At 30.0% G+C, this 15,953-nt stretch overlaps 1 protein-coding gene across 1 annotated transcript in view; it reads left to right on the top strand.

The window, feature by feature from the left end:
* Ubr3 (Ubr3 ubiquitin ligase) overlaps positions 1 to 15,953 on the top strand; it is a 72,926-nt gene that overhangs the window by 9,224 nt on the left and 47,749 nt on the right. Inside the window, exon 2 of the mRNA XM_067265949.1 lies at positions 13,909 to 14,122. Within this exon, the coding sequence (XP_067122050.1) occupies positions 13,909 to 14,122 (214 nt within the window). The remainder of the gene's footprint in view (positions 1 to 13,908; positions 14,123 to 15,953) is intronic.

Here is a 15,953-nt window from a genome sequence, read left to right as displayed (position 1 = left end):
TAGAGAATGGACAGAAGCTGTCTGATGTTGCTAGGCAGTATGCTTGAACAGGTCTACAGTAGACACAGTCTTAGCTATGAAAGATATAAACAAGAAGACTCAAGCAGCTAAAGGAGTAACGAAAATCACATATGAGAAACAAAAATGTGCCATTCATGAAAAAATGGAGAGATTGTTTTTAATTTGTATAAAATAAAGGGAAATGGAAAGAGGTGTAACTAGTATGACCATCATTCAAGAGAAAACTAGAGAAATTTTTGAAGAACTGAAGAAACAAACTCCACATTCATCACATGAGGAGATAGAATTCAAAACTACCACTGGATGGTTTGCAAACTTTAGAAGGAGATCTGGCATTAAACATGTGGCAATTTATGGTGAGTCTGCTAGTGCAGATAAAGAAAGCTGAGAAGTTTTGTCTCAAATTTGAAGAATTCATAAAAGATGGATATTGTCCACAACAAATTTTTAATTGTGATGAAACTGGTTTGTTTTGGAAGCGCATGCCAAACTGTACCTACATCACAAAAGACGAAAAAATATTCCTGGGCATAAACCTATGATAAAACTAATTGATGTTACTTTTGGGAGCTAATGCTAGTGGTGATATGAAGCGTATCCCACTTCTTCTCTATCACTTCTGAGAACCCTAGAACATTCAAAAATAATATACCATAATTAAAGAAAGACTGCCAGTGATGTGGAGATCGAATAAAATGGTTACATAAGCTCTTTTCAAAGAATGGCTGTTTGAAGTTTGTGCTCCAAGCATCAAATATTACCTTCAGACCAATGAATTGCCATTGAAAGCATTGTTGCTATTTTACCAGGACACCCAAAATACGTTGAAGATAATTTGCTGGAAGACTTCCTGGCTGACAGTTCAGTTTCTGCTTCTGAATACCACTTTGTTGATTCAACCAATGGATCAAGAGGTTATTTTAGGTTTCAAGAAATTGTACATTTGAGCACTGTTTCATTGGTATTTTGAACCATGTCAACTGTCCTCAACGATGACATTAAAAACGTTTTGGAAAGAAAAATTTGATATTCTTGAAGCTGTACAGCTCATGGTCAGAAGTCACTCAACAACAGTTGAATTCTGCTTGGCAAAAGCTGTCTCTCTTGCATTCAGGGAGATGGAGATGAGTCCCTGAAATTATGGATGAAATTGTGACAACTGCTAGAGATCTGGAATTAGAAGTGAATGAAGATGATATTGAAGAGCTCATAATGGGACCCGAAACTGATCTGACGACAGAAGAACTCCAAGAACTCTTGAATGAAGAACACCGATAAACTCAGCGAGATGTATTTTCTTCTGAAAAAGAGGATTAATGCTGACATCTGCTATTAGAGATCTTTTGAAGAAGTGGGAGGATGTCAGAACAAGTCTTAGAATGGCATCTAAACCAGGTTGAGGTTAATAGGCTCGGGGATCTCTACGACGACAATGTTATTAATTATTTCCAAAAAATCCTGAAGAGAGAAAAGCAATTGACAATGGACAGATTCTTTGACATCCCACAAACAGAAAAACAACATGACTGATAAAAATGAAAGACTGTGTATATATGTTCGTGGGTTGTGGGCGTGCCTCCAGTTGATTATTTTTTAATTCACTTGGAGGCGTTGTGTCTGCAGAAACCTCTTGAGTAACCTACTTCAATCCATTTGTTGATATCTTGTTTTGGTGATTAGTTATGGCTGTTTCTGTGAAGGGATGTTTGTGGGGTTCGGTGAAAAATTGGATCCGTGGAAATGAGCGCTTTGAAGGAGCAGTGTTGTTCTGTGAAATTTGAGAAATTTTTCATGGAAATTTTTGAGTTGATTACCAAAGCTTATGGTGAGGGTGAGTGAAACATCCCCACCCCAAAAAAGCTTGACAAGTTTGCTCAAATGTTAAGGTGATGTTGATTGTTTTTTTTTTTTTTTTTGATGCAAAGGGAATTGTGCATCATGAATAACTACCTACAGGACAGACAGTCAACACAGAGTATACCTGGGGGTTATGAAACACCTAAGAAACAGAATTAGGTGAAAACAGCCTGAACTTTGGAGGAATGGTGAGTGGTTTTTTCACCTTGACAACGTGCTGGCTCATTCGTCCTTCAGAACTCTTGAGTTTTTGGCCAAAAGCAAGATCGCTGGTGCTTCCCCCACCCCCCCTACTCACCTGACCTGGCCCCATGTGACTTTTTCCTGTTCCCCAAACTAAATTGCAGTAGGTAATTTAGTTTGGGGAACAGGAATACAGGAACATTTCTAATACTGTAAGAATAGAGATTGGTATATTATTGCAGTAGGTAAAGAAGTAGGTATATTAGAATCTCTTTTTAATAAATCATAGAATACTTCTTACATAATTTTTGAAATCAAAACTTCTAGAGCAGTGGTTCTCAAAGTTCATCAATCTGTGGACCAATTGAACTGAATTACAGATGAACTGCAGACCACCTTATATTCTCATCTACTTCTTATCCTGTAAACATGACCTTGGATAAAGATAGACAAAATATTTTGGTACAAAATCTATCTGGTAATTTACCATGAGATATGTGACATATGAAAATGCTTTTTTCTTTTGCTAAACAGCATAGAATTGCAGTTTGGAAAAATGACTAGGTCATTCTGTGGACTACATGGCACATGCTCCTAAACCCACTGGTGATCTGTCATACTTTGAGAATCACTATTCTAGAGGAATGTCAATAACAATAAAAAGAAAAAATATTTTTTTTTTATTAACTTCTTCATTTTTATTGAAAAATTTTATTACTAAAATTGTTAATATAAAGAAATACAAACATTTTCACAAATCTAATTTCCCAAATATACACAATAGTTATTGAAACTAAGGGTAAGTTTGTAAAATCGAATGAGTTAAACAAGATTGACATCATCATTATTCATACTTTCGTTAGACATTTTGACTGATCCATTTATAACAAAATGGCTGTTGGTAAAATTGAAGATACAAATGTTGCCAGTGCAGTCTTATCCAAAATATTTTTTTAGATTGCTTCGGATGGACAGTTATTTCTATCGTTTCACCTTTTAATCCACAATTTAAACACTCGAGTAGAATTAGAAACAACGATATTGCCGGGTGCCATTTCCTTAACAAAGTAAACTAACTCTTTCCTTCGTGAGTTTTGTTTGAAATGTCACCAACATCAAGCCATGTGCACTGAATGGAATTTGTACTTTATGACTGACTCATTAGTAACGTGTTTAACTCGTTCGACTTTATGAATGTACTGTACCTTAAATTTCATTCATTGGTTTCTTTTACAGTATATTTGTAGACTAAGCAAGAAGTTATGAATTTTCTGTTGTTTGTTGATAATGGTATTTGGGTACCCCCTTAAATGATCTTTGGTCGGTAACAGGGATGCTAAGAGAGGTGACAAAGAGATTTTTATCCCACACCACCTACCATATAAAAGACTAGTGAAATCTGACAATAAGATAAAAATAGATACCTTTTTGAAAAACAGAAGAATTGAAAATAAGAATTATTTCAATATGAGAATACATTGTATTGAAAATATAATAAATACAACACTATTGGGCAGCAATTTGAAAAAAATTGTAGACCTATAAATTCCCACTGTTGTCCATTTGTCTGTTCATTTGTCTGTCTTTCCTTAATCTCAAGAAAGGAGTTAGATATATGAAAGATTAGACCAGATATGGAAACCTTAGCGGCAGAAGGCCCGATTAACTATATAAGAACTTCCGATGTAAACCAGAAGTCAGGTTATTTTAATTCAAAACTTATCCTTTGAAAGCTGTTAATAGATGACTGGCACAACTCTATTATTAAAGGAAAAGTATGATGTATAGGGCAGGAGACTACAGTACTAATTTGAGGTGAAGAGCATATATACTAAAAGTATGACTAAAAATTGCAGCTTGGCATTGTGACTATGTCACAATAAATAATTGCTCGTTAAGTAGTAATTTTAGTTTAAAAAGTTTTTAATAGGTAAAAATTGTGTTAAAGTATTTTCTTTATCAATGCACATTGAAAAATTTTTATTTAGTATCTTACTAATTTAAGTATCTAATTTTTGTGTTCATCAGAAAATTTTGAGTATATTTTTTTTAAATCAAAATATTGTTAAGAAGAAATTTTTCAACCAGACTGTTTTAAAAGATAAGTCTGACCTTGTAAAATGATTAAATAATAGAATAATAATAAAATTATTATAGTTAATAATAATAGCTTTATGTGGATACAGACAAGACAAACTATTGTTCAATGCTAAGTCCAAATATTTTTCTTGATGACCATGATTAGCAACATACTGTATTTATACATTATTAAAATATCATTTGACTCTAAAACATTGCATAAGCATATTGATATTATGGGGATTAAAGTCTCTTTTCAATTAATTTTTAATCTTCCAAGTATAATCAAAAATAAATTTTGAAAGTAGTACAACTTAATTTTATACCATTATATAATTACACTGTTCATTTAAGTTTAATGAGTTTAATTTTTTATTAAAATAAAATTTTTACAAATTCTAAAAATTATTGCAATTTGCTTTGTTAAATCATTAAATTGCTTAATTAGTGAGGTCATAACCCGGAATAATTTCTGAAATTTAAATTTCATAAATTTTTGACAATTAACTTCAAGATTAATAAGACATATTTAATAAATTCTAGAATTTATTAAATCTAGCATAATTTCAGCTAGTTTTGTTTCTCCAACACCTTTGATATGTACTGTTGTGCAGACTGAAGATGGTCTGGAAAGCTCAAAAGTGTTTGGATGGAATTTGTTTTAATCTTCAAAAAGCAAAGAATTGTAGATGTTAATGTAATTTAAATAAAGTTGAAATTTGTATTTATATTTGTTTAAAGAAGAAATTTATCTGTCAATTTTGAATAAAAACCTAGTACTATAATTTATTCACTAATTAAAGCTTTATTTCTTATATTTAAAGGTTTCTTACATTTATAATTCAATTTTAAAAATTTTACATTAAAGTTCTATAAGTAAATTTATAATTTCAATTTATATAGATAATTTTTTAAAATACAGTATTTGAAATTAAGTTGTTGAGAAATTATTATCTTAATAGTTGATATTGTAATATCTGTTTAAATTACACAGGTCTGCAGTGGAAAAACTGTTTGACTTTTTTTATGTGATCCTTATATGCTTTTTTATGCTGAATTCAAAAATGTTACTAGTTTTTCTCTATCATGTAAGATTTTTCTACAAAACCATTTTTATTGGATAAATAGATGCTTTCTTTGCATATTTTATGCCCATATTAGTGACACGTTTCAGTAGCTGAAATTTATTTAATTATGTTGTTAAAAAAGCAATGGCCACCTAGAAAACGATTACAACCTGGCATGAAGAATATTGTGAGGAGCAGCTTGGTGAGCTCAGAGAAAAGACTACATAGGTAAACTGGAATTAATGAAACAGTTCATAAAAGCCAAAGGATGTAGACTGTTTTTTGTATTTATGAAAAAAGTTTCCAGCCTTGTCTGAAGCAAAACTAAAAGAAGTTGTATTTACAGGACTTGATATAAAGAAATCAATATGGCTACACTGCCCTAAATATGCCTTAGCCCGCAAGGACCTAGGCAACACGATGACTCTAAACATGTCTCTGGTGCGCACGCTGATGCCTATCTACTGGCCGCCAGCCTCCATCACTCCTAGTCACCACGTGGTGGCACTGGAGCGCTACATTAGCCTCACTGGTCGTTTCGCCTAACAACTGGCAACGTCGGTCGGAGAAAGAGCCGCAAAGGCTATAATCTCCATATCAAACAAGCGAAACGAAAGGATATCAGACACAGAACTTCTTTCTGCAATGAACGGAAAGGCCTGGATTGCATTTAAGGCAATAGTTCCAAAGTTTCTAGGAAACAATACAGATTCTGATTATAAAGAAATAGTAGAGAACTTGTTAATTAAGTACCGTGAACTGGGCTGCAATATGAGCCTAAACTTTCTGAACTTGCACTTGGATTACTTTTCTGAAAATCTAGGGGCTGTAAGTGAAGAACAAGATGAAAGATTCCATCAGGACATTAAAGAGACGGAAAGAAGCTAGCAGAGACAGTAAGATGTCAGTATGATGGCAGATTACTGTTGGATGATGCATAGGGACATTCCAGATGCAGAACATAAGAGAAGGTCTGCGAAACACAGTTTTAGGGCAAACTGATAAGTACCAAAGCTAATTAGTGGTTTATGTTGTATTTTTGTACCCATACATGTTAATAATAAACTGAAATTGGTAATTTTTTTCTGCATTATAATAAATTAAAACTCTATTATTTATATTTATATAATATGCTTTTATAAATTTTTGACAAAACTTTGTAAAGCCTTTGTATCAAAATGTTTTGTGATGGAAACATTTAAGAGATCGTTTTTAGTTGTATCGATAGTTGTTAGTAAAAATCACATATCAGAATCTAAACAGTTTTTTATTAGTTGAAATTTGCAGACCTGTATTATTAGTTAATCTTAAATAATTATTTTTTAAATTTAAATTGACCAGTTTAAAATGCTTTTTTTAATTACTATAATTAATAATCTTTTTATGAAATGTACTGTACATAATTACATTTTTTTAATTTAAACATTGCATTAAGGAAAAGGTTAAATTAAAAGTGATTTCCTTAACTATAAAATTTTTTATATTCTGATTTTAATTTTAATACAGATGATAGTTTGTAGATGATATTAAAATACTTTTATAATATTTTTTAAAGTTTTGATATTCTATAATTAAGTTTCTAATAAACTTAAATTAAAACTTAAACATTTTTTACATCAGCAAATTTTTGGCATATTTATTGTTTTACGTTATTGTTTTTGATATGATAAAAGTTTAAATAATTTTGAAATTTTATAAACAATGTAAACTTTAAACTTTTCTTAATCTTCTCACAAGCTACATTTGATTATTTTTATACTTTGTGCTATTTTGTATTGTTATTATTATTTAACTTGTCTACACGAATCATTTTTATTGTTCATTCTTGTATTCTATTCAATTATGGTTACATAGTTGGAGGAAGTATCTAGCCATAATTGGCATGGATTTTTTTCTAGTTATTGCAACAGTTGTTATTTAGTAGAACTGAATATTACTCTACATGGCAAATGTAATGGTCTAAATTAAAGACATACAAATCTGAAAAATATTTATGTATAAACATGTTTTTATTTTTAAAATATATTTTGTAAGATTCGTTTATTTTTTATAATATAAATCTTATTTTACATAAACAAAATATAATTCATATAAGTAAAGTATAAAGTAATAATGTTTGTTTGTTAAAAATTGTAAAGTTTATTGACTATATAACTTTCTACATTTTAATATTTATTTTTTGTTTTAAAATCAGGGCTGTGGAGTCGGAGTCGTGGAGTTTTGGTGTTTTAGTCGGAGTTGTCAAAAAACTCCCCGACTTTGACTCCTTTTTACTTTCCCATCTTGTTATGTATATAAAACAGAAAAGTATTGGCATTGTGTCAAATTTGACCCTCCAAGTGTTTTTGCAAATTTACATGTTTGGAGACCTCCTGAACCCAAAAAATGTCAAATAAAGGAGAGAAATTTGTGTACATACGCATGTGTGTTGGAATTGAATTTGTTTAATTTCTTTATTCTCTGTTCTGAAATATTAAACAATATCTCAGGATGGGTAAAGTTTAAGAAATGAAATTGGCACTGTAGCTTGTGTATAAAGGGGCATTAATGCTATTAAATTTTGGTTCTTAATTAAAGGTCAACAGGGTGGAGACATAGAAGGGGTCATGTGTCATATTTCCAGTGTGGTCGGACTTAATGAACAGTTTACTCATTATTAGCGTTCACAGTTTTTTATAAAATGCATTTCTCCCTTCAAAATTAAGCTCTTTGTCATATTATAATAGTACAGCAAAACTTGGTTAAGTTGTTTTTGCTTGAGATGTTTCTTCTCCTAAGTCGTTCAAATTTTGCAGTATCATCATTGTGTCTATAAGCAATGGTGGCAAAAGATGTCTCTGGCCCAGGGGGAAAATGTACATGGGTCTCGGGAATGATTGAAAGAAAGTTGTGGAATGAAGTTCGGTTGCTGTGAATCTGGGGCCCGGTAAATTTTACTCCATCATCCCACTCTCTCATCAGTCCTTCCTATAAGACTCTTGTTAAAAATTCCCTCATAAGATGTTACAAAGTATTGATTTCATGAAACAATTTTTACCTGCTTAAAACGATCACGTCAGTGACCAATAGTGTTTTCCTCAGAAAATGCATGCACAGAAATCCTGTAGTCTTGATAGAAGGGCAGCGCAACGTTTGATATTACTGATATTGGGAGTTAATACCAAAATTTATGAAGTTAATTTAACAATCCAATGCTAAGAAACTTTAAAATTTCAAAATTTAGATTACAAATGAAATTCATTACGGTTGATTCCTGTATTGACAATTAAATGATTTCTAACCGACTTCCTTGAATTCCTGCCCATTTAATGTTCGGAAATTGAAATCATGTTTTTGATTGGCTGACAAATTTCAACTATAAAAGAATTTTGTATTTGAATTTGAAAATTACTGCTGACCAAAATTTTAATTTTTTTGCTATGATTGGCTAGAAAAAAAAAAGTTAGTTGACTAACAGTAGTTTTAAAAACAGTATAAATAGGCAGTCTTCGTTTGGAATCTTTACTTATCAACGACGTTCTTCCCTTTTTATCATACTGTAAGTGTATATATATATATATATATATTTATTTATTTATATTTATATATACTGTATTGGTCCAAATATTATGTGATGTTTTTCCTAGACTGTTACATGCTAATTAGAAGCTTGCACTAAAAACTAAACTAGTAGGCTACTTTAAAAAATTATACTTAATATATTTTATTGTACTTCTTCTGTAATCAAACATCTGGATTATAAAAAGTGTTTTTGTTACTCCTGCCAAAGATGTTTTTCTGCTTAACTTGTTTTTTTTTGAGCCGGTTCCTTCAAAAATGTTTTAAGAGGGTTTTACTATAATATAAAAATCTTTTAGTAAAATCTAATAAAAGATGATGCCACACACAACTTTAACTTTACCTAAAAAGTTAGGCAACTCCAGTAGCACGTTATAGCTTCATAGGACCCAGGCAAATTTGAATTAGGGTCCCCATACAATGTTGAATCCAAACATTTATTAGGAGAAACTGACGCCTGTGCCACACCAGCAATTTAGGGTCCCCAGATATGGCATCTAATTTAAATATAGATTTTCTTATTACAATAAAGAGTTTATAAAAGAGTAATTTGGTGCCTGCAGTTTGTAAGAACCTTAGGAAATTGCCATTCTGCCCATAGGATAATGTGCAACTTGTTGTTAGCTTTTATTATTATTTTGCTTTAATTTTAAATAAAAATTTTTTTCTTAAAAACTAGATGTATGTGCCCAGCTTTCTTTGAGTTTTTGAGGAATGGAGAACTGACCAGGTTGAGTTAGGGGAGGATGATAAAAACAACATTCTTAGTAACTAAAATTTATTGTCCCAAAATGAGAATACCTGAGCTGTTAGATATAGAAAACCAAGTATTTATATAGTTTGTCACTGTTTATATTATTGTTGCAGAAATTAATTGAAAACAATATTCATTTTTTTCTAAATTATATCTTTTTGTATGAATTATTAGGCTGCAATTTTCAAATTGCAGACCTTTGCATTAGTAGTGTCATCTGTTTGCCTGTCTAATTTCAAAAACGGAGAGAAATAGATGAAAATTGAGAGATATGGAAAGTTTTGGAGCTGGAGGCCTCAAATAACTATATATGAACTTTTGATAGGGACTGGCAGATCGCCCTCATGTTGAGTTGCCATAATACAACTAACCAAACCAAATCGAATGAAAGCTGAAATTATTTAACATATAAAAATTAAATCAATATTTTGGGATGGTATTACAACAATATCTTAAATAATGTTAGAGGTACAGTATGATAACATAACTGCCATGTTGCAGGCCAATCAGTCAAACGGTCTAGAAGTGAATGAACAAACAAGCATCTTTATTTATATATATTAAAAAATATATCAGATTTAAATATTTTTTCTAGTGAAAATAAAAAGTGAACACAAACCTTGTCTACGATGAATCAGAACTCAAAGAAAAAATCCTCAATTTATGAATATTTCACAATAAGTGAGGACAAATTATTTTTCGTATGTCATGTGAAGGATGATGATAGTGAAATTTGTGGTTAAAAGCTTTCTGCTTACTTGGGAAAAGGAATGCGCCAAGTAGAGTATCAAACATGAAACGACATATACAACGCCATCATCCTAATTTGCTACAGATCATCACCGACAAAGATAACAGCAGAAGTAACAGAAGTGATAGCTGTAAATTACCAGAAGAAAGAAAAGTGGCAACTATAAGTAATTATTTTGCAAGTAATAAAGTTACTGTCTATGACCGCTGAAAAATTTAGTAGCTGCATTAGTGAAATGGTTTATAAAAATTCTGTGCCTCTCACTTTTTTTCCCAGTTCAGCTTTTATTAGACTGAATGGAGAAATGACTGATAAACTTGGAGTATCATTGGAAAGAAGCAGTGTTCAGAATCTAGTACTGGAGGATGCTAATAAAGAGAAAACTATACTGAAAAATCTCTTACATGGAAAATTTATTTTTCTGAAAATAGATGCCTGTATGTGCCACCAAATAAATTACTTAGCTATTAATGTTCAATTTATAGATAATCAAAAGGATGTCATCATACACATGTTGGCAATAAAAGACACTAAATCCCAACACACGAGCAACAGTATTAAAAAACTAATGCTGGATATTTCGGAGGAATGCAATATTAAAATAGAACAAATTGTAGCAATTGTGACAGACAACGCTCATAATATGGTGAGTACTGTCGAAAAAATAAATTTTATGAAGGCAGTAGATGATATTGATAAATTGGATTATAGCAGTATTAATAATTCTTCAGAGTTTGACAATGCTACTTTTGGGCTTTTTATGGCCATAGTCTCATTAAATGTTTAAATGAGCACCATTGTATAATTTTTTAATGACAGAATTATCTTCTATAACTCAAAATATATAAAGTTATATTTGTTATTTAATTTGTATTTTGTATCATCATAAACAACAATACAAAAGGTTGATTAAATGTACAGTATTTGCAAAAAACTATTGCAGCTCTTTTTTTATTTTCTTTGGATTTTTTATATAGAAGTTTGTCTCCAATCTAGGAGTTGGGCTTATTTTAACTTACTTTTATGACTGAGGGATTTAATCATTTTCAAGTTCCTTTGTGAAAGCAATCTTACAAGTTAGATATCCTATCTATTAAAATTTGTGATGTTGCACATTTAAAATTCTGATAAACTTCTAACTTTTTATTTTATACAGATAATGAGGAGCTTGAAATAGCAGAATGTGATACACATTGCAATCAGATAATATAAATTTGAACCTAAAGATAAGCAAAATGCTTATCCACTACAGTTATATGGATCATTCTCTTGGCATTTAAATATCTTATATCATAAGTAACTAGGGTGCTGTGTAGAAAACTTTTTCACTTATTGAATATGCACTTGATGATATGTCTGCTTCTTACTACTAACTTGAATTAACTTATTTTTCTCAAATGTTTATAGTTGACTAAATGGAGAAAAAAATATATATATAAATATCTTTAAATATCACAGAAGAAAATTTTATAAATAACAAAAATTTTACTTTATATATATATATATATATATATATACTAGTTGTGTCTGTGTGAATTATTTGAACTTATATAAAACAGAATATTGAATACAAAAATAAATTATTACTGTATTTGGGAAATTATTGTGACTGGAAACTGGGACAGAGAATTGTTAGGATGGAATCTTTGAGATTAGGTTCATCATGAATATAAACTGTTTTTGTGGTTCTCACTTTTTACGAGAGTTTATTTTTATTTTTTAGTTTTTGATTAGATTGATGAAATAAGGCAACTGAAAACCTTAATAATCTATCAAGAGGATGCAATGCCTCTTGGAAGGGCTGTCAAGGAAAATGGCTCGTTTTTAAATCTTTGACACATGAAGGAAACCTGGAAAAGTTTACAGTCAACCCATTGGTCATATGGAAACTCATGACCAACAATCAGTTTTCAGTAGTTTTATCCATTTGCTTTATTTTTAATTATTAATATTTTTTATTTATTTAGCATTAATAGTTAACAATTGCTTTTCAGTAAAGTTTCTAAGAGTATATTACTATGTATGTATATATATATATATATAGCAATTGACATTATCATTTTTGCAAAACATTTTTTTGAGAAGATTTAATAAAAATTAAAGGTCAAGGCCAGAATCCTAAATTAAATGCGTTGTAGATATTTGTAAATTGTAAAGATCAGTATGGTAATTTATTAGATCCAAGGAACATTACATTACTGTATTTACATACTGTACATAATTGCTTTACTATTGTAATTATTTAGCCTCTGTATTAAATTTGTTAATATTTTCTAATGCTTAGTTTTTAGTATGTATTAGGATTATGTATGATTTGAAATTCTAATAGAAAGTAGTATTAATTTGAGATTAATCAAAATTTAAATTTTTAATCATACAAACAATTATAAATATATTCCAAATTAAAGAGTTATCTATTCAGTTTATTATATTTATTATATCTTTTGTTTATAAATTTATATTATTTCATAATTTATTGATAAAACAGTTTTATTTTTTTAATTGAGTTTCCAAAATATAAGCAATTGGAAAAGTGCAAAGCTCATCAAAAAAGTTGTATTTTCTTCTTCTTTTCTTTATCTGGCACTGCAGATGCTCCTAGAGGAAAACAACTGGGTATAGAAAACTCAAATTTTAAACTAAGTCTCTTTTGTTATCAGTGAGGTGCTCACAAAACTTTCAAATTGATAGTTCAAAGTTTACAGGGATTCCCCAAATAGTTATTTTACCTTTATCACTTAATTTTATACTTGTAAGAATAACATTGCATTGAAACAAATGATTTTTATTCAAAATGTTATTTAGAATAACAAATGCCCAAATTTATGCAAATTAAAACTTTTCATAATGATTTTACTAAATGGTATATTGAAATCATTTGGTTGGCGGTCATTGCCAAGTACCAACTAAACTGTACATCATCATCTTGGGTCATGATGTAATAACACATAAAATTTTTGGTTAATGATTGTGTTATTACATCAAAACAGTATATTTAAAACAGGAATTAGTACTATAAATATACTGTAGTGTTGTAGCATATATTTCAAAAAATAATAATTATAAAATTATTCTTGGCTATCGTTTTTAATGGTTTCCCAGAACTATTGTTTTTCCATATTTATCATTTTATTCCATTCTCAAAAAAATAACAATGCATTGAAGTTTTATTGTATTATCAATTACTGTTCCTAATTAATAAAGTAAACTAACTGGTATTTGAAATATACTATATGATATTTAATTATTCGGTTAATGTTACCTATGGTAGCGAACATGGCGGCTCATCTCTGAAACAGTGGGATGCACGTACTAACCTAACTTAACCTATTTTAATAAATTACCTCTATTCTGATAATTTGGTTGGCAATAATTATGATGATTTATTAGAATAGGTTAGGTTAGTATGTGCATCCCCACTGTTTCAGAGACGAGCTGCCATGTTCGCTACCATAGGTAACATTAACCAATTATTCTGTCAATTATCTTTATAGTAATACTAAAAAAAGAAATGAAAACTAGATATTGGTTTCATTTTTTACTCCATTAAAATATGTTTGTTTTAACATTAATTTTAGTAATTTAAAGGAATTTTTTTTTAGTAACTCCATTTAATTTTTTTTATTCATATTTAACAGTTAGAAGATATGATAATGCAACTACATGTGGTCTTGTTTGGACAGCCAATTTTGTAGCTTATCGTTGTAGAACTTGTGGAATATCACCTTGTATGTCATTGTGTGCAGAATGTTTTCAAAGAGGGAATCACAAAGGACATGATTTTAACATGTTTAGAAGCCAAGCTGGGGGTGCATGTGATTGTGGTGATACTAGTGTAATGAAAGCATCAGGGTAAGCATTTTTTATATAATTGCTTCTTATTTAATTATTTTTTATTATGATGATTAATGTTTATAAGAACTTAAATTTAAAAAGCAATCAATAATGATGAAAAAATAGAAATTATTATGTGTTTTGCTAGCCATCAGTCTAATTCAGTGTTTCCCAACCTTTTTTGTGCTATGCCCCACCTAATCCTTTCTAAAGTTCTTATGCCCCCCAACATATACGTTGAACTCTTTTGGAAGGTCTCTCGTTGTCGTGTTCGTTGAAGTTTTTCTTGCACGTAATTGCCACACTGTTTTATTGTAACCACAATAAAACCCAATCCTTTCATCAGTCTTTTGCACTTTCCAGTCATCGCCAAACGTGACCTGGAGCACCACAACTCACGTCTGCCCACCTCGAGGTCTGGGCAAAGAATGTTCTTTCTTCTCTTTCATCGGTTTCAGGGCTTTGTTCATCTATTTGTTCTCAGTGGTTCCCAGAATTGTTAATCCCACCCCAAGGGAAAAGGCTTATAACGGGAAGTTCTAGAAGGAAAGGGAAACAAAGAACAAATAAAATTAAAACTAACTTAAATCAATATTTACAATAAATATGGCATACAGGCAGCTATACAGTTAACTTAAACTCTAGATGAGTCCATTTTCGAATTGCCACTTTTAACAATCAAATTGCCCCTCTGTGGGCATGGGCCCCACATTGGGAAAGACTGGTCTAATTGGTAAAGAAGATAATCTTAATAGTTATCCTTGTTTTGGATTATTTTTTAAATTTTGATAAGCTTGTTAATAACTACAAGTTCCAAAATATGTGTGTGACTACTTTAAAATATTTAAAATGTTGTTGCATAAAAAATATTTAGTTGAAAATGGAGTGTGTTCAAGAATGATTTTTAACTAATGAAGATTCTATCAACATTTGGATCATGTTGTTATGTGACTGTAGTAATCAGTTGAATGTAGAATTTTAAATATACAGGTAGTTCTACCTTTACAAGTTAATTGGTTCCTAGAAGCTACTCGTAAAGCTGGAACAAATTTTTCATGCAAATAAATACATAATGCATAATTATGTTCCTGTGTACAATATTTTAGATAGGAAAATGTTGAAAAACAACAACAATAATAATAATATTTGGCAACAAAATTTTTAATAATAATATATTTGTTTTATAATAAAAATATAAATATTATATTTTTTAACTTTAATTTCTTTCTTCTCAAAGAAAAAATTAAACAAAATTACTTCTTTAAATATTTTTTGCCCAAATGCTCACTCTTTTCTGTAGGCAGACTAGATGCAGCAGTAGCACCTCTATTGGGAAAGTTCTCAAGATTGTACATTTTAAATTTCTTTTAAATATTTTCTTTGTTTTAAAACCATACAAATAGTAAAAGAACTTAGAGAATATTTGATGTGAAAATCATTAATGGTGCTCCCAGCTTTATAACTGCTTATAATTTTGTACTTGTTTTCTAAATTATTGATTTACATTGTTTTTTTATTATTTATAACAGTAATGGTAACATCTCTTGAAAGAATAAATGAAATATTTGAAGCACAAAAATAATAAAAAAGAACTTTTACACAGGCCAGAAACAAACAACAATACAATATCTGCTCTTAACAATGACTCATTAAAACACACATTCACTAACTCACACCTAATCAATGATTCATTAATACCATGGCTTCCCAATGCAGCAATGAGTCAGATTGTAAAACCAGGAACTCATTAAGCAGTAACTATCTGCACAGTATTAAACACAATAAAAACCTTACCTGACATGTCATATTTTTTTTATGTTAATTCAATATCATTTCTGTAATATTAAAA

Source organism: Centruroides vittatus, unplaced genomic scaffold (genome assembly GCF_030686945.1).
Source record: "Centruroides vittatus isolate TY-2023 unplaced genomic scaffold, ASM3068694v2 contig_2568, whole genome shotgun sequence".
In the NCBI taxonomy this organism is placed as follows: Eukaryota; Metazoa; Arthropoda; class Arachnida; order Scorpiones; family Buthidae; genus Centruroides; species Centruroides vittatus.
Note: the sequence above shows the minus strand (reverse complement) of the source record. Positions and strands in the feature narration are given on the sequence as shown.